Below are 22,583 nucleotides of genomic sequence, written 5' to 3' on the forward strand. Positions count from 1 at the left end.
TGAGGCGTTCATGCCCCATTATACAAACCCTTAGGAACATTGGAAGGGCTGCTACGAGTCTTTTTGTGTGTGTATGTGTGTGTGTGTGTGCAATTCAAAAGTGATGTACTGGAGTCAAAGTACCTTGGACCAACGTAACCTTATATCCTATCTTGTCTATGTATACCCAGGTATCAATCATAGTATATATCCAAATGCTCCATCCCATATATGCATATAATCATGAATTCATGCCACAACATAACCATGCACGTGAAAACCAAAACGAAAGCTTATTTCTTCTTGCGAGAAGAAGTAGAAACCAGCTTTTTCTTCATGTGCTTAGGCATTTTCTTCGAGCGTGCCTCGCGCTTCTCCTCCTTGACCTTCAACTTATGCTCACGCTTGGCATCCTTGTCTTCGAAACGCTTTCCGCGAGGCTGTTTCGGTGCAAACGGGTCCTTCTCTTCCTCGCTCTCATCATCAGAGCCGGAGACGGAGACACCACCACTAGCATCGGACTCCTCGTCGACATCCTCATCGGCGGGTGTGGATTTGGTCTTGCCAGCGGCAAGCAAGTCTCCGTACACAAGGTCGCTACCAGTACCATCACGAATCTTCTCAGCATCACGTTCAATATCGTAGACTTGCTCCAAATTCTGAGGGATATACTGCTGACGGAATACGGCAGTATCGACATCCTCCGATTCGTGCTGGGCATCATCGCCTTCTTCACGGGCAGACAGAAGTTTCTCAATCGCTAGGTCCATTTCGCCATCAGAAGTGACAGTGGTCGGGCCCTCAGGAGACATGATGAATTGGAAGACAGTGCGTTCAGGCAGGGTGTCCACACCCTTGCGGCGGAAGAAATCACTGACGTTTTTGATATCCATACGAAGGAACTCCAGACTGCGAGGGTGATCATGCTCAACACTTTGACTGACGTCAATAATGTATAAACGCTTCTTGTGATAGAGGATGTTGTACTCGCTCAGATCAGCGTGTACCAGGCGGCAGGTCTGGTACATGACTCGCATATAGCCGATCAGTTCGATGTACAGAGAGCGATAACGTTCCCCGGCCTCGGACCGGTCGAATTCAACATCTTTCAGACGAGGGGCAGCAATGCCCTTAGAGCTACCGATGAAACCCATAGCCAAAACATGCAAACGGAGGTAAAGGGGCTCTGGGGAGGGGATACCAGCGGCATAGATTCGGCGCAGGTTGCGCATTTCCTTCTCGGCCCAGAGCTTGACCATCGCCCGATTGTTGCTCTTGCTGTATCCTTGGCGGAAGCGGAACTCGCCAGTGACATACTTATCGCGGTCCTTGAAGACCAGGATACTAGTCTTATAAACCTTGACGGCACGATGGACTGGGGCAGCGTCCTCCTCCTCGGGAATCGACATAGCATGATATACGTTGGCCTCCTTTCCGGTAGACAGACATCCATGAATCTCCGACACAATTCCACGGTTGATCATTTGCAGCAACAGCATACGTGTGCGGGGGTCCAGCACTTGTTCCGATGTCGCACGGTCCGCACGATCTCCTCCGCGGTCACCCTTGCCTGACAGACCAGACTGTTGTTCATCAAGCTTGATCTTGGCGGCGTGGCGAGTCAGAGACTTCACCTGGTCGTCGATGGAAGCGTGCGTATTGATGGTAGGCTTTTGCGTGTTGGTCTTTGGGTAGGTCCATTTCGGCGCATTTGGATCGGCGGCAACATCGTTCAATTTCCGCTGGCGGTTGTAGGCTTTGGTAAGGTCGGCGGGATTGGATGATGAGAAATCCTCTGTGTCCAGTTCTTCGTCGAAAATGTCGTTGTAGTATTCATCTTCACCCTCCTCGTCTTGCAACTCGGTAGATTCCTGCCCCGCCGCAGCGGTTGTGCCTTCGGGATTGACATAACCCTGGTTGGGAACATAGGTGTGGGACGGTTCGTGGCCATCAGCCAGGCCATTAGTCTGGACAGGAGTCTCAGACGAGCTCATCTTTGTGGGTTGGGCTAAATGAGGGGCAGCGCAAAGTCCGAAACGAAGCGACAAAACCTTGGGAGATACTTTTTTTTCTGTGCCCACCACACCGCCCGGCAGAACCCCGCGCCCAACGAGACGCCGCGCGCGCATCTGCTCCTGCGCGTGTCCCCTTGTCCACCGCGATTTCGACTTCCAGCTCACGCCGGCTCTTCGCGCTTCTGTCGATAGCAGTGCACGGGCTTGACAGAACGGCAGCGTCTTGACTTTTTCTTCATTTCACATTTCGGCTTTGGCCACGTAATGCGTGGTTACTAGTGATCATCGCGTCGCGCGTCTTCACAAGATGTATGTCAAGCAGATTATCATCCAGGGCTTTAAGAGGTATGTGCAGCCCCCATGATCAGTGGAAAGACTCCCAAGGACACACCACTAACTCTTTGTGATAATAGCTACAAGGACCAAACGGTCATTGAGCCCTTCTCTCCCAAGCACAATGTCATCGTTGGCCGCAACGGTTCTGGCAAGAGTAACTTCTTCGCTGCCATTCGCTTTGTCCTCAGTGATGCCTACACTCACCTGGGCCGAGAGGAACGCCAGGCCCTTCTCCATGTATGCTGCGATTCAACAATCCGTCCTCATGGGATCTGTTTTTTAACCTCGCACAGGAAGGCTCAGGTTCTGCCGTAATGTCGGCTTACGTCGAGATCATCTTCGACAACTCGGACGATCGATTCCCAACCGGAAAGCCAGAGGTCGTGCTTCGACGCACGATTGGTATAAAAAAGGACGAATATACCCTTGACCGCAAGAATGCCACCAAGAACGACGTGATGAATCTTCTCGAATCCGCCGGTTTCTCTCGATCCAACCCGTACTACATCGTACCTCAAGGTCGAGTCACAGCACTGACCAATATGAAGGACTCGGAACGTTTGGTTCTCTTGAAGGAGGTTGCTGGCACCCAGGTCTACGAGGCACGCCGCGCCGAGTCTCTCAAGATCATGCATGACACGAACAGCAAGCGATCCAAGATTGACGAACTTCTTGACTTCATCAACGAGCGTCTGGCTGAATTAGAAGAAGAGAAAGACGAACTCCGGAATTATCAAGATAAAGACAGGGAACGGCGATGCCTCGAGTACACAATCTATTCCCGCGAACAGCACGAAATTGCCAATGTGCTTGACAACCTGGAGGAACAACGGCAGAATGGCGTCGAAGATGCAGACAACAACCGTGAACAGTTCAATGAGGGCGAAAAGGCGATGGCTCAGATTGATGCTGAAATTGCTGAATGTCGCCAGCAAATTGAATTCCTGAAAGTTGACAAGGCCCAATTGGAAGACGAGCGCCGTGAGGCTTCGAAGACGCTGGCCCAAGTCGAACTTCAGGCCAAGTCTCTCTCTGATAATCAAGCTGCTGCGCAGGCACTTAAGTCTCGTCATGACTCCGATCTCAACTCCGTCCAAAGCGCTATTCGCGAGCGTGAATCTGAACTGCAGGAGCTTTTGCCGCGCTTCAACGCTTCAAAGGACCAGGAGGACGGTGTCAAGGCTCAATTGACCGAGGCGGACACATCCCGCCAGCGTCTCTATGCCAAGCAGGGCCGCAACTCGCGTTTCAAAAATAAGTCTGAGCGAGACAAGTGGCTGCAGATGGAAATTCGAGAGGGCAACCGGTCGGCTACGACAGTGCGAGGTGTTGTGATTCAGACTCAAGAAGACATTAAAGAACTAGAGGGCGAAATCGCACAACTCGAGCCAGAAACCGAACAGCTCCGCAAGCAGATTGACGGACGTGGTGACACGATGCATTCTTTCGACCAGCAGGTTCAGAATGCGAAAGATGAGAGAGACCGTCTGATGGACCAGCGAAAGTAAGCGTATTCAAGGTCAATTGACTTAGTTCGAATACTAACTATGTTTATAGGGAGCTCTGGCGAGAAGAGGCAAAACTCGATTCCGTCCTCTCCAGTGCCTCGCAGGAAATGGATCGTGCTGAGCGCAGCCTTTCTCACATGATGGATCACAACACCAGCCGTGGACTCGCAGCTGTTCGGAGAATCAAGCGCCAACACAATCTGGAGGGTGTCTATGGTACGCTGGCTGAACTTTTCGACGTGAGCGATAGATATCGCACCGCTGTTGAGGTCACCGCTGGGCAGAGTTTGTTCCACTACGTTGTTGACACTGATGAAACTGCAACAACTGTTCTGGAGATTCTGCAGAAGGAGAAGGCCGGCCGTGTCACTTTCATGCCCCTAAACCGTCTTCGGTCGAACCCCGTGAACATGCCCCGTGCTAGCGATACGATTCCCATGATCGACAAGCTCCAATTTGATCCCGCCTACGAGCGTGCCTTCCAGCATGTATTTGGCAAGACCATCATTTGCCCCAACTTGCAGGTCGCATCGCAGTATGCACGCAGCCATGGCGTGAACGCCATCACTCCCGAGGGTGACCGATCTGACAAGCGCGGTGCTCTGACTGGTGGCTTCCACGATTCGCGCCAGTCTCGGCTGGATGCCGTCAAGAACGTTGGCAAGTGGAGAGACGAATACGAAACTAAGCGAAACCGTGGAATAGAAATTCGCAAGGAACTGGATAAGCTCGACCAGCTTATTACCAAGGCTGTTGGTGAACTACAGAAACTTGAGCAGCAGCGACATCAGGCCCAGAATAGCAGCGGGCCATTGCGACAGGAACTGCGCGGCAAGCGAGAGCTGTTGCAAAACAAAACAGATGGCCTTGATGCTAAGCGTCGTGCTCTCCGCAACGTTGAATCCAACTTGGCCGCTTTGCATGACCAGGTCAGCGCCTTCGAGGCCGAGCTGGCCTCGCCCTTTCAGAAGGCTCTCACAAACGAGGAAGAAGCCCGCCTGGAGACCCTCAGCGGAACAGTGCAAGACCTTCGGAAGCAATACCAGGAGCTTTCTTCTGCGCGCAGTGAACTGGAGGCTCGCAAGTCTGTGCTGGAGGTCGAACTACGGGAAAATTTGAACCCTCGCCTGGATCAGCTCCTGAACCACGATATCGATATGGCCGAAGAAGAGGTTCAAGGAAACTTGAAGGAAACCCAGCGCGAACAGAAGCGCCTCAGCCAAGCCTTGGAGAAACTCAACAAGCGTATTGAGCAGGTCGACACTTTAATCGAGGAGCAAAATAGCCGTGCCAATGAGCTCCAACAACACAACTCCGAAACTCGGCGCGGCTTGGAGGATCTTGCCCGATCTATCGAGAAGCATCAGCGACGAATGGAGAAGAGTATGCAGAAGAAGGCTGCTCTTACCAAGCAGGCCGCTGAGTGTGCTGCTAATATCCGGGATTTGGGTGTTCTGCCGGATGAGGCTTTCACCAAATACAAAAACACCGACTCCAACGTGGTCGTCAAGAAGCTGCACAAGACGAACGAGGCTCTGAAGAAGTATTCACATGTCAACAAGAAGGCCTTTGAACAGTACAACAGCTTTACCAAGCAACGTGAGACCCTTACCACTCGTCGTGAGGAGCTGGACGCGTCGCAAAAGTCCATTGACGACCTCATTTCGGTTCTGGACCAACGCAAGGATGAGGCGATTGAGCGTACTTTCAAGCAGGTGTCTCGCGAGTTCGCCAATGTTTTCGAGAAGCTGGTTCCGGCTGGCCGTGGTCGTCTAATCATCCAGCGTAAAACAGACCGGTCACTGCGACCAGAAGATGAGGTTGACTCCGATGACGAGGAGGCTCGCCAGAGCGTCGAAAACTACGTCGGTGTTGGCATCAGCGTCAGCTTCAACAGTAAGCACGACGAGCAGCAGCGTATCCAACAGCTGAGTGGAGGTCAAAAGAGTAAGTCACCTTCCCTTTAATTTTTCTCGTCATTCTTTTGCTAATCATTCAATTAGGTCTCTGCGCTCTTGCTCTGGTTTTTGCTATCCAGGCCTGTGACCCGGCACCCTTCTACCTCTTCGACGAGATTGATGCCAACCTGGACGCTCAGTACCGTACTGCGGTTGCGCAGATGCTCCAGTCCATCTCCGATTCGACCAACGGCCAGTTCATTTGCACCACTTTCCGACCGGAGATGGTTCACGTCGCGGAGAAGTGCTATGGTGTCAGCTTCCGGCAGAAAGCCAGTACCATTGACGTGGTCTCCCGAGAGGAGGCACTCAAGTTTGTGGAGGAGCAGAAGTCGTGAAGTACCCTGGAGCCAGGGACCGTAGCCGTGTACATTCTCATACTTTCTGATTCTGGATTTTGCTTGTGGTGGACTGGCGCATCGTGATACCGGATTTTTTTATGTTTCATTCATATGTTTACCTTGAGGAATTCTACCGCTATTTTTGCTCTGCTTGCAATTTCATGGATTGATCAAGTCAGTACTACCGTATCTTTGAATTATCCATCAAATTGCTTTTCAATAGCCCAGTCATAATCATGATGTGATGATGATAGGATTATGATGGTTGGTCATGAACTAGTGTATGCCAAATGAATCGCAAATTTTTCATGTCAAAATGTAGTGTCTATTCTAGATGTGTGTGATATATATGCGACGAGATTGTTGCGATGTCATGCAATGCAGTGTGCACCTCTACTCTTTATCCCCGCTCTCCCCTGACCATTCCAAGAGAATATCTTCTGGAACGTCTCTCACTAGAATATGGACATGCTCGAGGGCGCGCACACTCTGCAAACCGACCCAATTCTTGAACCAGAGGACTCGATTCTTCGGATCGCTGAAGCGCTGTTGCGGATCGTCGGCTAGGCGATCGACAAAAGTTCGCTGGACAAAATCCTCGATTAACGCTCGAGATTCGTCGGTGAGATGTCCCTCTGCACTTTTCACGGGAATAGGAGTGCGCAGCCAGACGACGAGATGCGAAATGCCGGCGTCCAAGCCGTAGGGCCAGTCGTTTCGGAGGATCTTGTAGTCCTCGGGATCGGCAAATGGACGCGGGTTCCTGAACGGGACTCCACTTTGAATAACCGCGGGTGCGGAATCGTCGCCGCTCGGAGGAGACGGTGTTGAGCCGGTCGACGACAATGCGGAGGGTGTGGCATTGGGCGTATCTGCCGGCGTGTCTGTCCCCGGAAAAGCCCAGCCCAGTCGGCGCTGGCATATGTAATTAATGATGGAACCATACTCGGCCTTGGTGGAGGCACTCCAGGCCAGGTATCGGCGCAGATCGGAGGGCTTGCGCTTGAGCGCGCCGAGATCGTTGCGAGCTACGTGGGTGAGTGAGGGGAATTTTTGGAGAAGGACGGCCGTGAGGAGACCAAATGGGGGTCTCTGGTCACTCACCGATGATATCGCGGAGATCCTCCCAGTCGTGCGCAACAAACTCCTCGTCGGTCATGGCCAGCAGCTGGTGGTCCAGCGCGGTGAGATTGAAGGGCTGCGCCATGCTCTGTTCAGGTGCTATGTCACACTCGAATTCCCAACGTAGCTCGTAACTGCCGTGTCTACAGGCCTCACGCGGTCAGCAGTCTTCCGTTCGAAGGAAGACGAGGTCGGAGGCGGGGAAACCCAAACAGGTGCGAAATTCCGTTGGGGCCCGCCGATCCTCCCCGTCTGCATTTCTTCGGTCGAGCTGCGACTTTCTCTTCTCACCCCTCCTCCAACCCGCCACCATGAGGTACGTCTTGCTCCTGGCTGTCCAGATGGCCGTTGCTATACAGCTCGAGCTCTATTCATGGCTGTTGCGGTGCCATTGATCCTATGTACTGACCATCGCAGTCTCAACGTCGGCACCGCCCTCGTCCCCTCGGCCCTTCTGGTCGCTGGCGTCTACGCTGTCAAGCCCGAGTTTGCCGCATATGCCGCCGCCGCCGCTTCGGTCCTCACGACCGTTGCCTTCTTCACCGGCAGCAGCAGTGCGTGTGCCCCAGAAAATCCTCGTTCGCGCGGCTCGCGGTGCCCGTGTAACTCCCCGGGAACTCACTGACTCTACCCGTCGCAGAGCCTCGCAAGGTCCTGAACCCCACCGAATTCCAGGACTTCGAGCTGAAGGAGATCAACAACATCTCCCACAATGTTGCTATCTACCGCTTCGCTCTGCCCCGTCCCACTGATATCCTCGGTCTGCCCATCGGCCAGCACATCTCGCTCGCGGCCACCATCGACGGCCAGCCCAAGGAGGTCGTTCGCTCGTACACCCCCATTTCCTCCGACAATGATGCCGGCTACTTCGATCTGCTGGTCAAGGCCTACCCCCAGGGTAATATCTCCAAGTACCTGACCACCCTCAAGGTCGGCCAGACCATGAAGGTCCGCGGTCCCAAGGGTGCCATGGTCTACACCCCCAACATGTGCCGCCACATCGGTATGATTGCCGGTGGCACTGGTATCACCCCCATGCTCCAGATAATCGAGGCCATCATCCGCAACCGCCCCCGCAACGGCGGCAACGACACCACCAAGGTCGATTTGATCTTTGCCAACGTCAACCCTGAGGATATCTTGCTCCAGGAGAAACTGGAGAATCTCGCCAAGGAGGACGAGGGATTCAACGTCTACTACGTCCTGAACAACCCGCCCGAGAACTGGACTGGTGGTGTCGGCTTCGTCACCCCGGACATGATCAAGGTGAGTGGGCGCACGCACATGTGATCGATCTCGGCCGAGGTGAATATTAGCTAACATATGATCTACTATAGGAGCGCCTCCCCGCCCCCGCCGCGGATGTCAAGATCCTGCTTTGTGGTCCACCCCCCATGGTCAGCGCCATGAAGAAGGCTACCGAGTCTCTGGGCTATACCAAGGCCCGCCCCTGTCAGCAAGCTTGAAGACCAGGTCTTCTGCTTCTAAACGCACTGATGTGGATACCCCAAAAAGTGGCCCCTTTCTATAATTTACGGACTAAGTGGCGGGAGCCTGCTTTCTAAGCGGGCCTGTATGGTGTAAATGGGTGAATAAAGGAAATAGACGTGTCAATAGAGAACCCTGCGAAGCGCAGCCTTCGAGGGGATTTCCGAATGATGTTGCATATCGCTTATTCTCTGTTCACATATTTTGAATGGACTAATTGACATTGTTCTGATTCCGATGCTCGTCCTGATGCCCCTGACTTTGAGCCTCGCGGATGTTCACATACCCTATTTCAGGGCCCATTTAGACAGTGGCCCCAATGTGGGTCAGGTAATGCTTGGTCAATGGCCCAGTAGCCATTGAAGAATGGCAACGCACCCTCAGTACTAGTAAAATGCTGAAATGTACCGAGATGCAATATGGTGCCAGTTTCTTGACACTGGATTTTTTTGCTACTGGGTCCAGGTCCAAATTGTTTTATGTACAGAACAAAATGCCACACTACTGCGATTTTATAGATTCTGCCCGATATCACTAGTACCCACAGCAGCTGGGCGAATCTATGTTCTAATTTCATTACTTTATTCGTTTCGCTGATATTGAGGAACTTCCTCACCGGCGCGCCGTTTGAACTGGCTTCCCGGATAATCGTCGGGCAGTCGCCGCGATACAATACACATCTCTCGCGCTGTCGCACCCTCTTTCTCAACCTTCGCCCGAAACAAGCCCCGACGTCGGAGCTCTGGCAAAAGGAACTCAATGATATCCTCAAACGTCCCCGGGTTCGTACTGTGTGCAAGATTAAATCCATCCACCCCGGAAATGTCGACCCATGGCTCCAGTTCTTCGGCAACTGTCGTTGGACTGCCGATTAGTTTAGCCTGAAGCCCGCCGACGCTGATGTATTCGACGATTCTCTGTTTGGTCCAGGGAAGGTTCTCCGTGCCTGGAAGCGTTGCGGAGAATCTTCGCACGATCGACTGCACCCGTGGCGAGTCGCTGAACTGGAAATACTCGTTGTCGAGTTACGTGGACAGTCAACTCCGAGCCATCCACCAAATAGCGCGAGGGCACCTTCATCATCTGCGAAATGAATGTACCCCTCTCTTTTAGCCTTTGCGTCCTCATCCGTTGCCGCGACAAGCACATTAATGCCCACAATGACTTTGATATTGCTAGGATCACGACCTTCTCGCTTCGCAATGTTTCGAATATTGTCGACAGTCCCACGAGTCGCTTCAGGAGCTTGGTCCCCCGCTGAAGATGGCCTCGCCATGCTTCCCTCCAAACGCGTTCCCCGTCTCGGAGACACCTGCCTGAAACAGAAAGGGAGTGCGCTGTGGAGAAGGCTCACAGAAGTGCGGACCGGAAACATCGAAGTATTTTCCTCTGTGATTAATCTGCCGCACACCGTCGCTTTCGATATAAACACCAGACTCACGATCAGCGAGCACGGCGCCGTCTCGGAAGCTCCCTTCCCAGAGCTTATACAGCACTTCCAGATACTCATGTGCAATCGCATATCGTTCATCTTGCGGTATTTGCTCCGTCAGTCCATGGTTCCTCGCAGCACTATCCAAGTAAGAACTGACGGGATATTCCATGCCAGGCGGCCCTCGCTGAGATGGTCCACAGTGGACAATCTGCGAGTAAGAGCATAGGGCTTCTCATACGTCACGCTGGCGGTGACTCCGAAAATGAGATTCTTTGTGACTGCAGCCAAGGCAGGAATCAGATATAGCAGATCGTTCACGGGGAATTGCGCGCCCGAAGAAAGTGATGGGACAACAATGGCCGGGCCCTTGTATACATTATAGCGGCCGAGTGTATCGGCGATGAACATCGCATGGAAATTGGCCTTGTCCAACAGCTGAGCCAGATTGGTCCAGAATTAGAGCTTCATGTATTGGTCCGTTTGGTTGTTCGGATGCTTCCACAGACCTGGGGCCAAATGACCGGGCATTTTCATCACAAATGCATTCAAGATGATCTGCTTCTTGGGTTTTGGTGGATTTCCACCATCATTCAGGCTCTGAAAATCGTCATGGCGGTGCGCGTTATCTTTGCAACGCAGAATTTAGAACCTGGAGGTTTTCAAGGAGGCCTGGATGTCGATGAGCGACTATGGACATGTACGTCTTTTGAACATTGTATACACCGCGATGGCAACATAGTTGCTCACATTAGCACCGCTCTGTTGGCCATTTCTTCCATCTCGCTATTGCCAAGGCTGATGTCGAATGCCATTCTATCGGCCGACAGCGATCGGATTATTTTTGACAGCCACATGGTGATGCCAAAGTGGAGCAGCAGCGAGGCATCTTGTTGGTGCCCGATAGCGAGGGATCAAATCGCTATCGCGTCATGGAGGCACGCAATCCGACTGACGATGCACCACAGAACTGCCGCGACCAATAACACTGATGTATTTTCATTAGTGCGTCGAGAGAAGGGCAGTCTACCCGTTTGATGCAAGCGATAATACCCTGATAATGCTCCGGCACGTCATGTTGGAATATGTCCCCATAACGCAATATCGGATTTCGACGACGTGAGAAGCCTCGACCACTCCCAACTGCGATGGGCAGCAAAAACTCGCTTCGATTGGTTCTAGAGCAGACCAAGCTCCAGGCCAAAGATGAAATGGACCCTGCATTCGATAAATAAAACTGCCAGTCCAGCACGTCTCGGTTCTTGGTCTTCCAATCCTTTTGGCACCCCACATCCACCATGTCGAATACGTTAGATACGGCCAATCTGGCCCTGATCTCGCAAGGTGCCGCCTATGGCCTCCTCATTGGCCTAGGTGTGCTATTCTGCGGCGTAATCCTCATCGCTGTCAAAATACAGAAAGCATATCTTTCTGAGGATTCAGGCAAATCAGAGATGTTCATGGTCGCCAATCGCTCAGTGGGAACGGGATTGACAGCATCTGCTGTGTTTTCATCCTGGATGTGGATCAATGAAACTGTACTAGCAGCAGCGATGTGCTATAACTATGGACTGGCTCTTCCACTGGTATGAAAATGGATAAAAAACCGTGCCTATTGAGCCAAACTGACACCGGTATAGTGGTGGGGATCTGGACTCTGTTTCCAGATTGCATTAATGGCCGCTCTGGGTGTGATGGCCAAGATCCGAGTTCCATACGCGCACACATCACTTGAGATCGTTCGGATGCGCTACGGCAGAATCGGGCATCTAGTGTTCATCGTGCTCAACCTGGTGAATAATGTTTTTGGCTGCGCATCGATGATCATGACCGGGTCTCAACTTATCTACGGAGTCTCCGGCATGCACTTTGTTGCTGCAACAATCCTGATTCCACTTGGAGGCAAGTTATTGTTGGATCAGCTCTCTTCTGGGCTCTCGCTGACAACGTATTAGTTGTACTCTACACTGCAGTTGGTGGTCTCAAGGCAACATTTTTAACAGATTTCCTCCACACGGCCATCGCATTGATTCTCATAATCTACTTTACCATCGCTGTTCTCACAAACCCGGTTGTCGGTGGTTTGGGGGGCCTGTATGATAAAGTGGTCGCGACCGCAGGAGAAAATTACATCTCTGGAAACTATCAAGGATCGGTCCTGACATTCAAGTCAAAGGGCGCTATTATCTGGGGATTGATTTTGAAATTCGGAAACTTGGCCCTCGTGGTGATGGTAGGTTTTGGGAATCTCGAAAGCCTTCAGTGCAGTGGTGATGCTAACCAATTTCCAGGACACCGCATTCTGGCAAAAGTCATTCGCCACCGAAGTGCAAGCCACAGTCCCCGGGTACAACATCGCCGCGATCTCTGTTTTCGGAATCCCCTGGGGACTGGGAACAGTGATCGGACTGACGGCCAGGGCGATTCACAACACACCGATATTCCCGACTTATCCTGGCACCCTGACCTCGACTGAGATTAGCATGGGTATGGTCATGCCGTATACTATCAAAGCACTCATCGGAGACAAAGGTATAATCGGGTTCTTTTTCCTGCTATTCATGGCCCTGACAAGCACAGTCTCGTCATCCATGATTGCAGTCAGCAGTATTCTCTCCTACGATCTTTACAAGACGTACTTGAATCCAAAGGTGACAGACAAGAAGCTGGTCAAGGTCAGTCACCTTACGGTTGTCATCCACGGTGTTTTCATCACTGGTATCTCTATTGCCATGAACTACGGCGGGGCCAACATGACCTGGATCAACTATCTGCGACCCGTCATTTCATGCCCCGGGATCATCCCTCTCATCCTGACACTATTTTGGTCACGCCAAACACGACTTGCCGCGATCATTTCCCCAGTTCTTGGCTTCTTCACCGGTCTCGCTGTCTGGCTCGCAACTGCATGGTCAATGTACGGCGCTGTGGATATTGCAGCTACTTCTGAAGAGTATCCTGCACTCTACGCCGCCATCGCTTCTTTCTTTTCCCCCGCATTGTACTCCGCTATCCTCTCCCTGTACAAGCCCTACATATTCGACTGGCGAGAATTCCTTCGCATCGAACTTCAAGACGAAGCCAAGCTGCACGCAGATTCCGACTCGGGAACACCCAGTGAGAGCGGCTATGAGAATTCTGACTCCAAGAATGCAAAGGACTCAGTCAAATCCATCACAAACATACCCAAATCCGAGTCCATGCAAGAAGAAGACTCAGATCGGATCGATGAAGTGAACGAAAAGGCCCCTGCAAAGGAGCAGCTATCACTTCCGGTAGAGAAGCAAAGTCTGGACGACATTCAGCACCCTTTCGACGAGGGCACACTGAAAGAGCTATACCGGTGGCTGAGAATTGCTGTGATTATGTTTGTGGTCATCGTGCTGGTTACATGGGTCGCCTGGCCTCTTCCGTTATATCGGGACTATATCTTTACCAAGTCCTTTTTTTCTGGATGGGTTACGGTGGCTATCATTTGGCAGTTTGGGGCTTTCGGTGCCGTCGTTATCTACCCTCTTTATGATGGAAGACATGCCATCGCGACTGGTACAAGGGGTATTTGGAACTCGTCCAGAGAATACCTTGGCAAAAGGGGTCGTTCTTAGAAGATGCAGATAGAATACAATGATCAGAGACGGTGAATATACACAAGTCATATGAATGACCATCACTCTTCAGAAATCCCTTGGGACTATGTACAAAGGTGGGAAAAACATCGTAGTGCCGAAATGGATGCATCAAGGCATATACCATTTCTGTAAATGTCGATCCCTCACTGAGTAGTGTAAGGGCCCTTGTCCTGAAGACTCTTAATACGACCGAGCAAGAACTCGAGCTGGCGATATGCCGCACCAGGAACGTATTGAGGGATTTCTGTAAGAGCGTTAGTAAATGAATCAACCGAAAGCAAGATCGGGACTTACCATGACCAGAGCCGTAGACGGAGCTGAAAGTCAATCCACGCTCAGTATGAGCAGTACCCAGAATACCACCGCCGGCATCGTTGTTCCAAGGAGCGGAACCGTGCTGGTTGGCGATGGTGTCGAGAGCACTGGTGTAAGGCACGATGAGGGGCTCAGTGGGCGGCTTCTGGAATCCCTGGGCGCCGTTCCAGGTCATGTTCTGGATACTGACGAGCGATCCGTTGAGGAAGAGCAGGTAGTCGTACCAGCCATGGCCGAGAAGGACATTGTTCGTGCGCTCGATAACGCTGGGGAGCGGACCGAGGGAGCTGGGAACTGACCCGTCGTCGCCGGAAGGTCCGAAAATATCGCCTCCGCACACCGCATAGTTGGTAGGTGGGACGTGCAGGGCCTTTTGGACGGCAGTCTGGTTGAAGTAGTTGTTCGGGCCACCGGCCAGAGAAGGGAAGCCCATCTCGTCCCACAGGAAAGGACAGAAGTCAGTCAGGTGGTACATGTTGAAGCATGGGTTGATGTAGGTGGCAGCCACCAGAATCTGGTCCCAGACATCACAACCTTCCTTGGTGTAGTCGGGCGTGATGGGGAATTCCTTAGGTGGGGGATAAGTGAGGGCTGTATCGAGGAACTTGTTGTAGCCGCATTTCTCAGCCTTATCATTGATGTCGGACATGAAGGTGTCGTTCAGGTTGAAGACTGATGAGAAGTGGTTCAGAGCTGCCACGGCGGGAGCTAGGGGATTTTGTTAGTTATTGAATAGAATATAAGTATGTGTATCACCGTCACCGTACCATAGATCATAACACCGTCTTCGTTGATAGAAGGATCATTGATTTGGATACCCTTCAGGTTGAAATGGGTTGTGTCATTCTGGTCCAGCATGCCGGCCGCCAGATAAGGGATATACTGTCCAGCATAACTCTCTCCAGTGAGGTAGACCTTGTAGCCCTGCATGCTAAAGGTCTGAATGAAGCGCTTCCAGAAGTCATTGAACTGGTTGGAGACATCTATTTCGTTCTTGACAGTGGCCGGGCCAGGCGAGAACCCAGTTCCAGCAGGCTGATCAATGTAGACAATGTTGGTCAGGTTGGTCCAGGAAAAAGGGTTGCGGACGGGCTCATATTGACCGGATTGCCACAGGAACGGGCCGTTCTCCTGCAACAAGCCATCGAGGGAGCTGCAACCAGGGCCTCCGTTTAGCCAAATGGTAATCTAGAATCAGATTAGCGATCAGCTGGAGGTGCTGAGCGATATTAATTGCGCTGGTTGAATTACCTCTTTCTTCGCATCCGGGTTGGTAGATGGGAAGAACCAAAAGAAAAGGCTCGAGTTACCATGCGGGGTGTTGGACAGCAGACCGGAGTAGCTCTCGCCAATGTCAAAAGGCACCTGGGGGAAGTGCTTTCCGTTGACGAGGAATTCTATCGCGAGCTGGTAAGTTCCACTATTCCAGACCTTCTAATGCATTGCTGCCTCTTACGCTGTGTCTTCTTGTTCAAGTATTGATAATCATCCTCATGGATTGAATGTGTATCCCGCTTGTGAATGTGGCTGGCAGGGGTCGGCTTCTTCGCAGCCTTGCGGTGGGGGCTACCCAAGGCTACGACCGTCGCCACCAGGGCAGTCAAAGGAACGAGGACGCGCATCGTGAGATCTCGGTCGGTTCTTGGCGGAAACCGAAATGCACAAGATCCAGCGGCGCTCAGGGGTCCTGTTTATGTATTTTCTGGGCAAGCCGGGGGTGGAGCACCGAGCGATCATCGTGCAGCGAGTGACCCATCCGAGATTACTCCCAGACCAAGCCTTGCCAATGCCTGCATCGCGCGAGCAGGGACGTGGCGGAACGATCCGCCCTGATGCATCGATTTGTCGGTCGAGGATCTCAGCGGGGTCCTCCGAGGCTTCGCGTTGCAACGCTGGCGACAACTAGGAAGGTGACATGGTAGTGGATGGCGTCATGGCAAGCTTCGAGTTTCGTGAGAGTGGAGGCCTGGGAAAGCCGACGGACTCCTGGAGCCCTGCAGAACGACCCATTTTAATTGTTGCCTGGAGACACGCGAAGCAGCGAGACGAGAGTGGAGAGCAGAGGAAAACGGTGGAGGTGAAGGGGAAACAAGAAATGCCAAGGCAGCCAGCCACTCAACACTGGTCCGCTGCTTAGCACGATAGCACCAGTCTAGTGCAAGATCCCACTCGTCTTGCAAGAATGAAACCTCGCTATCGATTCACAGTGATTTATCAATCTCCAATGGGAACTTGCATGGACCCCCTAGGCTAGACCCGGTCTCCGCTCGTGCAGCCCCTGGTCGGCTGTCAATCGGCAACCAGGTGGAGACGTGGACAGTCTGAACAACACTTTGTTTCTTCGTCCCAAGGTTATGATCAGATCCATTGCGAGTACCTGGTGTCATATTTGTTCCACCGCCGAGTCTGCTATAATGAGGTTATTCTTGAATGCGGTGAAACGTGGGTATCATGTGACTACTCGACTACTCTTCATCTACGTAGCGCACGTTCAAGACTATGCGACAGTCTGAGCTCTTCCACCTGATCTCATATCAAGACTCCCGGTAGTCATCTGAAAATCTATGATGGAATCGTACAAGGAGACAGTGTATACATATAGGTATAGGCTTGTTATTGCGGTCAAATCTCCCTACTCCACGAGTATAGCAATACCCTTGATCTGAGGCGATTAGTTAAGTTAGCTAACTTGAGAACTCTGGACGTAAGATGCCTCAGACTTCTCCACGGCCGCCTCCATGTCCTTTTGCACACGTCCCGCCAGCCCCGTAAAGATATGATGTTGCCATTTGCGCGCAGGAACTCCCTCCGAGAAGAAAGAAGCAATTTCCAACTGTGTCCTCCCCTGCGTCTCCCCCACACAGAACCACACCCAAGCGAGCGAGGTCAGTGTCGTACCCGCATAAACAAACCCAACCATAGGGCCCAGTCCAGCATCGGTGTACAGATAAGGCGCAGTAAAGGAAATGACCCAGAGGAAGAAGTACAGAGCGACAATCGACACGGAGATGATCTTGTTCTGATTGACACCAACGGACAATTCGCGCGTGACCGCGTACGTCAAGGGTCCCTGGCCGAAATTATACGCGCAGATCACGACATAGGAAAAGACCACAATGACATACCTGGATGCCGTCGAGAGTTCCTTCTGGGTACCGATGCCGCCGATGACAATAAACGCCATGATGATAACACCCGTCGTCATGAGGAGGTTTGTTCTCCTTCTGAGCTTGTTGGCCGTCAAAACCGAGGCTCCAACTGTTACGGGCCGTTCGAAAGAAACACATTCATTCGGTGCCTACTTACGAGAATCTCGAAGATGAAGAAGGAAAGAGAAAGAAAGAAAGTCCGCCAGAAAAAGAGGGGTTAAGTCCCCAGCAAACGCGTTGTGCAAACGACCCAATATTATGCCTCAGGCATCCTTCCACGAGACGAGGCTATTCCCAGGGTCATCCGTCACACCAACCGCGACAATCTGCAAGATCATGGTGATGAGGGTGATGGTGAAGGGCTGATCAACGCCGATTCCTGCGCGAAAACCACACCGTAGTTGTAGAAGAAGATGATCCCGCAAATCTGCTGCGCATACATTCCACCAGCCGCCCAAATCAGCTTCTTGCGTTCGACAGGGTCACACAGCAAGGCCTTCCAGGAAGAGGCCTTGGCTTGCTCATCCTCGTACTCTCGTGTCTGTTCCAGTAAGGCGAGATCGGCGGAGGGATCGTATTCTGCGTCATTTTGATGGATCTTTCGAAGTGATTTCTCGGCATCGTCGCGTCTGCCGCGGAAAGCGTACCAGGTCGGGCTTTCGGGGATGAAGGGAAGAAGGGCAAATGCGGCGAGTGGTAAGATCACCAGACCTCCCACCGGCAGCTTATAAGATAAGGAGGACTTTATCTCGTTCGTACCCTGTGTAGTGCCAGATGCGACGAGCTGGGAACAGGATTGTATGAACTGATACATGTAGAGTGCTGGACTTCGAATGTCGAGGGGCGCGACTTCTCTCATACTAAGCCGGTGTTGGTCAAAGTTGCATTGCCGAGACCTATAGAAGGTGATCTCACTATAGTAGCGAAGTGACGGTGAAGTTGCCGACTCCCAGTCCGATGAGAATCCGACCAAGCACAATGACGCCTTCAATATGGGTGTCGGCAGTTTGAGTAGCACCCCCAGCGAGAACAAGACAAGAAGTTATCCACAGCACAACTCGGCGCCCAAAGCGATCATTCAGCGGGCCAGAGGTGAACGCGCCGACCATGTCCCCGATGTAGATACTCGACGTGGCCAGGGAGGTAAAACTCGTCGCCAATACCTTTTGCCCATCTACGTAGTAGTTGCCATAGTCGTTTTTGAATTCCTGCATTCCCAGAATGCCACTATAGTAGGTGTTGTCGTACCCGAAGACGAACGCTCCGATCGCGGAGATGGAGCAATAGAGAATCGCCCATTTGTGATACTTGAAGCCAATGTTGATGCCGAACATGCTTGCGATATTGACCCGAGGGTCACAATGTTCGAAATTCAGATCTCAAAGAAAGAAAAAAGATTTGACTTCTAAAGTAGGATGTCCCAAATGATAACTGACTCATGGCTTCAATGTGCCCACCGAGTGACTATTAAATAACGAATCGATGAGCGCTGTCCTCTGATCGGCTTCCAAGTCTGGGGAATCCGATCGAGGGCACATCACAAAGCCATAGCCCTGCTATCCCTAGAAAAGGCATTATAGTCTCCACATTCTGCGTCTTCGGAGAAAAGGCTTGGAGAAATGAGAACTCACCCCCACGCTCGACCGCCCGTCATATCGCTAGTTGGCAGGTAGAGCGGCCTTGACTCGCAGTACGAGCGAGCCAATATGTTCGGAGAAAGCCTCACATACGACGGTGGCTGGCGGCTGTTGTTGACGTGCACCCCCACACGAGTCGAAGCGACTAAGATCATTCTTCCCCGTGGGGAACTAAGCCGGCCAACGTCTCCACAAAGCTCTTCTGCCGTTTAACCTCGGCTATCCTTCTGGATTGAATTCATAGCCTGGTTTGGGGGTACTAGGTGCGATTCCAAGAATGTTAGATTGCAAGTGGCTCGGGTCTGTAAAGCTGTGTGGCGATAGCCATACGAAAAAAAAAGTGAATTCTTTCGCAACTTTTGCATTGATTACAACTGAGCCTTTTGTCCTTCTATGCATTGGATAGTAAGAACTGGAGTGCATAACTTCGTAGAGAGTGAAATTGTCGATTAGGGATGAGCCAGAGGGCTTGACAAGAAGAAAGTGAACGATAAATGAAGAAAACTGAGAGAGAAACAATCGGGGCGGGAACGGAAATTGGTGAAAACGTATCTGTCAATTTACTAGCCTAGGGTAACTGGCTAAACTGCAGGGGGTGACGGGGAAAAGGCGGGCAAGGGGGGTCAACCGCCTGGGAACCTTGGAATACATGACCTAGAGCATGCTGGCCTCTTGGGACACCCATTCTGCATAGCGTTCAATACATTCACGACACCAGATCTCACCAATGCGACTGAGATCAAAATCATCAAGACACGGCCACTCGTCAAGGAATTCAATGGCCTCGGCGTACTGGGAGTTATTGATGAGCACATGCAGAAGGTCGTCGATGTACTCTTGATCGGGACCTACATTCACATTCCCGAAACGCGCAGCCTCTGCCTCGATATCCCAAAAGGGCATGCCCAAATGAGCCCGGAGTCTCTCGATAATGCCAATCAAGGTGTTGATCTTGGCAGGGGTGATAGGGATCCCATCGTCTCTTACCTGAATTGGCGGAAGGTGAATCTTGGCGGCGGCGTTGTTGAGGTATGCCAGGTCGTCGAAGAATTCCGTGGTGTCCTGGTTTTCATGGGAGAGAGGATCATTCACGACAGCCGATCTGAAGTGCTCATTAGGCATTCCGCTGAGAACCTGGGAGCGGGCTTCCTTACAGGCAATTTTCAGCGAGTAAATAGCTTGGACGTAGGCTGCGATGTCCCCGTAGGCCAAGGCGAGGTTGACGGAATTCTCCCTGCGCAGCCGAACGGGTATCCACATCACTGCTCCCTGAGCACTCATCCTACACTCGAGTCAGCTTAGATTCTGGTAAGTGACGGTTTTGCACGAGGAACACACTTGGCAACAGTGGAAAAAGGTTAAAGAATGATGAAACAGCGAAAAAAGATAGAAATTTTAGTGAAACAACCTTTGCAAGGGGATGGTGGTTGGCGATCGCGAAAGTGTAGGAGGGAAAACAAAAGAGAAGCGAGAGGGTGGCTTTGAAGGCAAGCGCGCCAACCTGCCAGACATGTGACCCAGGCAGCAGTAACAACAACAAACATTAGGCAACACCACACTGCAGGTACGGATCCGAAATGTTGCTACGGTGCAACGGATCTACAGAGTCTGAGCAATTATTTTGAATATGAAAGATCAGAAAGGATTATGTCTCAAGTGTCAGAACTTACGAACACAGGAATTACCATCACTACCTAGCAGGCTGTTCATTTTCGCCGTATGCAGCACGAACGATGCCCTTTCCAGCCACAGCCACGACGTCATTCTGGCAGATATGGTTTTTGAACTTACGCGCCGGAAGACTGGCTTGGAACATCTCCTGGATCTCGGCCACCGTGCGTCCCTTGAGCTCCGGAAAACAGAAGTATAGATACACGCACATGGGCAGTGAAAGGCCGAAAAAGATAAAGCACACTTTGCCGCCCATATTTGCCTCGTCCGTGTTGAGCAAATAAGGGAGGATTTGCAATACGGCACACGATACAGCTGTCGCTGACATGATGTTGATCGAGTATGTCTTTTGTCGGAGCAACGGGCTAGATGTTTCCCCACCGACAGCATACGCGACGGCACCGAGGGTAGCTTGGTACTGTGACAGAGTGAGTAGTTATCCTGAGAAGCAGTCGGGTCTTGATTAACGAACCAGGAATCCCCACAAGCACATGAAAGCCACGGTTGCTTTCAGTGCCGGGCTGGAGCCAATGGTACTGATACCTCCAATAACCAAGAGACCGCCCGTCATGATTATCATTCCACCAACAATCATCGGTCGACGACCGAGACGATCGACGAGAGGCCATGAGCAGATATTTCCAAAGAGCTGAATGGCGAATGCAACCTGGGCCAAGGCGATGGCATCGGTAACCCCAGCAAGTTTGAAGTAGTACCTAGCAGAACCAAGGGTCAGCGAGAAGTAGGAAAAGCGGAATGAAACAAACATACGTGAGATATCCGGACACAAAATTGACACCGACAAACTGTTGCGCGATATATACCATGCAAATGATCAGAGTGCGACGTCCGTCAGGGCCCCTGAAGCAGTCCAGCCAGGCAGAGCCGGTGCGCGCCAGTTCCATCTCCTGTGCGACAGCAGCCGTAGTTACTGCCATGGCCTCGTCGACATTGAATTCAGGGCCATTGAAATATCTGAATGACTTGGCAGCCTCTTCTGGGCGGCCCTTCATGATGAGCCACGAGGGGGACTCGGCTAGGAAAGGAAGCCCGGCGAGCAGGAGGCCAGGGGGAATCATTTGCGTGATGATTGGGATGCGCCATGCCGAATCATCTAGTCGATCTGAGCAGGCGAGGATGGCCGCAGAGTTAACCCATTGGCCTAGGACAATCATCGTGTTCTAACAAGGTCAGTCAGTGAGATTTGGCTTGGAATATGGCAAGTGGACGGAAAACATACGACCAGCGACAAGCAGATACCGCGAACCTTGGGCGGCGCCAGCTCAGCGACAAAGACTGGCCCCAGGGAGTGACCCAAGCCGAATCCAAATGTACTCAGCAGCTTCCCACCAAACAACTCGTGGATCGAGGTGCTGAAGTATTGCAAGATGATGCCACCGACGCAGAGAACGCAACCGATGATGATGGTTTTTTTGCGGCCCATGAAATCGGAAATGAAGCCGGTTGCAAAGGCCGAGCAGAAGAGACCAATCGTGGAAGCAGCATTGAGAATCTGCTGGTCGGTAGCTCGAATCTCGCGCGTTCCGTTGACCTCGACGCCAAATTGGTTCAAGAAGGAGTTTACAGCGAGGAGGTTGCCGACGGTGCTGACTTCGTAGCCGAAATTGATGGGCAGGAGGAAGATGAAGAGGCCTGTTTGTGATCAGTTAGCAGGCCTGGAGTAGGAGAGAAGAAGGCGTACACCACAACAGAACCCGCCTGCTCTGCCAGGCCTCCGTCCAGGTGATCTGTCGGTTGCTCCCCACGGCCCGCTGCCTCTCCACATGTTCGCTGTGCGCCTGAGTCTTCTCGTCGGCCATCTTGCTTGACCACTGCACTGCTCCTTCTGGCAGACACGGTTCCTTTTAACCTTTGCGGATTCAGTTGTCACCGGGATGCACCCCTGTCGCCAGCACCCCAATCAGGGCACCCCGTGGGGAGATGTGAAAGGACCCGCAGTCTCATTCTGCGGAGAACCCGGTCTTCTCCACAAATCCTTTCCT

General features: G+C 52.0%; 11 protein-coding genes across 11 annotated transcripts; 3 read left to right on the forward strand and 8 right to left on the reverse strand.

Annotated features, from left to right (window-relative positions):
* Positions 1-272: 272 nt before the first annotated feature.
* On the reverse strand, positions 273-1,973 carry N7532_003076 (serine/threonine-protein kinase RIO1; the record flags this gene model as incomplete). The annotated part of the gene is made up of 1 exon (XM_056615570.1): positions 273-1,973. One exon carries the CDS (start codon positions 1,971-1,973, stop codon positions 273-275), a length of 1,701 nt encoding a protein of 566 aa, XP_056475927.1.
* Positions 1,974-2,301: 328 nt separating this feature from the next.
* N7532_003077 (chromosome segregation protein SMC) lies at positions 2,302-6,134 on the forward strand (the record flags this gene model as incomplete). Its single annotated transcript, XM_056615571.1, has 5 exons — positions 2,302-2,339; positions 2,408-2,567; positions 2,624-3,834; positions 3,888-5,785; positions 5,842-6,134. The coding sequence occupies 5 exons, from the start codon at positions 2,302-2,304 to the stop codon at positions 6,132-6,134; spliced, it is 3,600 nt and encodes a 1,199-aa protein (XP_056475928.1).
* A 396-nt stretch (positions 6,135-6,530) lies between these two features.
* Positions 6,531-7,401, reverse strand: N7532_003078 (GIG1 family protein; the record flags this gene model as incomplete). The annotated part of the gene is made up of 2 exons (XM_056615572.1): positions 6,531-7,165; positions 7,242-7,401. Coding segments are annotated over 2 exons (795 nt in total), but the record flags the coding sequence as incomplete, so codon positions are not given.
* Positions 7,402-7,570: 169 nt separating this feature from the next.
* Positions 7,571-8,725, forward strand: N7532_003079 (cytochrome b5 reductase family protein; the record flags this gene model as incomplete). The annotated part of the gene is made up of 4 exons (XM_056615573.1): positions 7,571-7,575; positions 7,677-7,813; positions 7,900-8,525; positions 8,597-8,725. The coding sequence occupies 4 exons, from the start codon at positions 7,571-7,573 to the stop codon at positions 8,723-8,725; spliced, it is 897 nt and encodes a 298-aa protein (XP_056475930.1).
* Positions 8,726-9,328: 603 nt separating this feature from the next.
* On the reverse strand, positions 9,329-10,590 carry N7532_003080 (xenobiotic compound monooxygenase DszA family; the record flags this gene model as incomplete). The annotated part of the gene is made up of 4 exons (XM_056615574.1): positions 9,329-9,693; positions 9,762-10,136; positions 10,189-10,319; positions 10,421-10,590. 4 exons carry the CDS (start codon positions 10,588-10,590, stop codon positions 9,329-9,331), a joined length of 1,041 nt encoding a protein of 346 aa, XP_056475931.1.
* An 887-nt stretch (positions 10,591-11,477) lies between these two features.
* Positions 11,478-13,784, forward strand: N7532_003081 (sodium:solute symporter family protein; the record flags this gene model as incomplete). Its single annotated transcript, XM_056615575.1, has 4 exons — positions 11,478-11,765; positions 11,820-12,081; positions 12,135-12,412; positions 12,471-13,784. The coding sequence occupies 4 exons, from the start codon at positions 11,478-11,480 to the stop codon at positions 13,782-13,784; spliced, it is 2,142 nt and encodes a 713-aa protein (XP_056475932.1).
* A 167-nt stretch (positions 13,785-13,951) lies between these two features.
* Positions 13,952-15,745, reverse strand: cpdS (uncharacterized protein; the record flags this gene model as incomplete). Its single annotated transcript, XM_056615576.1, has 5 exons — positions 13,952-14,052; positions 14,103-14,831; positions 14,891-15,311; positions 15,375-15,520; positions 15,580-15,745. The coding sequence occupies 5 exons, from the start codon at positions 15,743-15,745 to the stop codon at positions 13,952-13,954; spliced, it is 1,563 nt and encodes a 520-aa protein (XP_056475933.1).
* A 1,058-nt stretch (positions 15,746-16,803) lies between these two features.
* N7532_003083 (uncharacterized protein) lies at positions 16,804-17,307 on the reverse strand (the record flags this gene model as incomplete). The annotated part of the gene is made up of 1 exon (XM_056615577.1): positions 16,804-17,307. The coding sequence occupies one exon, from the start codon at positions 17,305-17,307 to the stop codon at positions 16,804-16,806; it is 504 nt and encodes a 167-aa protein (XP_056475934.1).
* A 331-nt stretch (positions 17,308-17,638) lies between these two features.
* N7532_003084 (uncharacterized protein) lies at positions 17,639-18,606 on the reverse strand (the record flags this gene model as incomplete). Its single annotated transcript, XM_056615578.1, has 3 exons — positions 17,639-17,651; positions 17,713-18,132; positions 18,188-18,606. 3 exons carry the CDS (start codon positions 18,604-18,606, stop codon positions 17,639-17,641), a joined length of 852 nt encoding a protein of 283 aa, XP_056475935.1.
* Positions 18,607-19,563: 957 nt separating this feature from the next.
* On the reverse strand, positions 19,564-20,169 carry N7532_003085 (uncharacterized protein; the record flags this gene model as incomplete). Its single annotated transcript, XM_056615579.1, has 2 exons — positions 19,564-19,896; positions 20,002-20,169. The coding sequence occupies 2 exons, from the start codon at positions 20,167-20,169 to the stop codon at positions 19,564-19,566; spliced, it is 501 nt and encodes a 166-aa protein (XP_056475936.1).
* Positions 20,170-20,599: 430 nt separating this feature from the next.
* Positions 20,600-22,400, reverse strand: N7532_003086 (uncharacterized protein; the record flags this gene model as incomplete). Its single annotated transcript, XM_056615580.1, has 5 exons — positions 20,600-20,998; positions 21,053-21,296; positions 21,352-21,761; positions 21,821-22,233; positions 22,283-22,400. The coding sequence occupies 5 exons, from the start codon at positions 22,398-22,400 to the stop codon at positions 20,600-20,602; spliced, it is 1,584 nt and encodes a 527-aa protein (XP_056475937.1).
* Between the last annotated feature and the right edge of the window lie 183 nt (positions 22,401-22,583).

The sequence above is a fragment of the Penicillium argentinense genome (assembly GCF_028826775.1).
Source record: "Penicillium argentinense strain IBT 30761 chromosome Unknown utg000004l_segment0_segment0, whole genome shotgun sequence".
Classification (NCBI taxonomy): Eukaryota; Fungi; Ascomycota; class Eurotiomycetes; order Eurotiales; family Aspergillaceae; genus Penicillium; species Penicillium argentinense.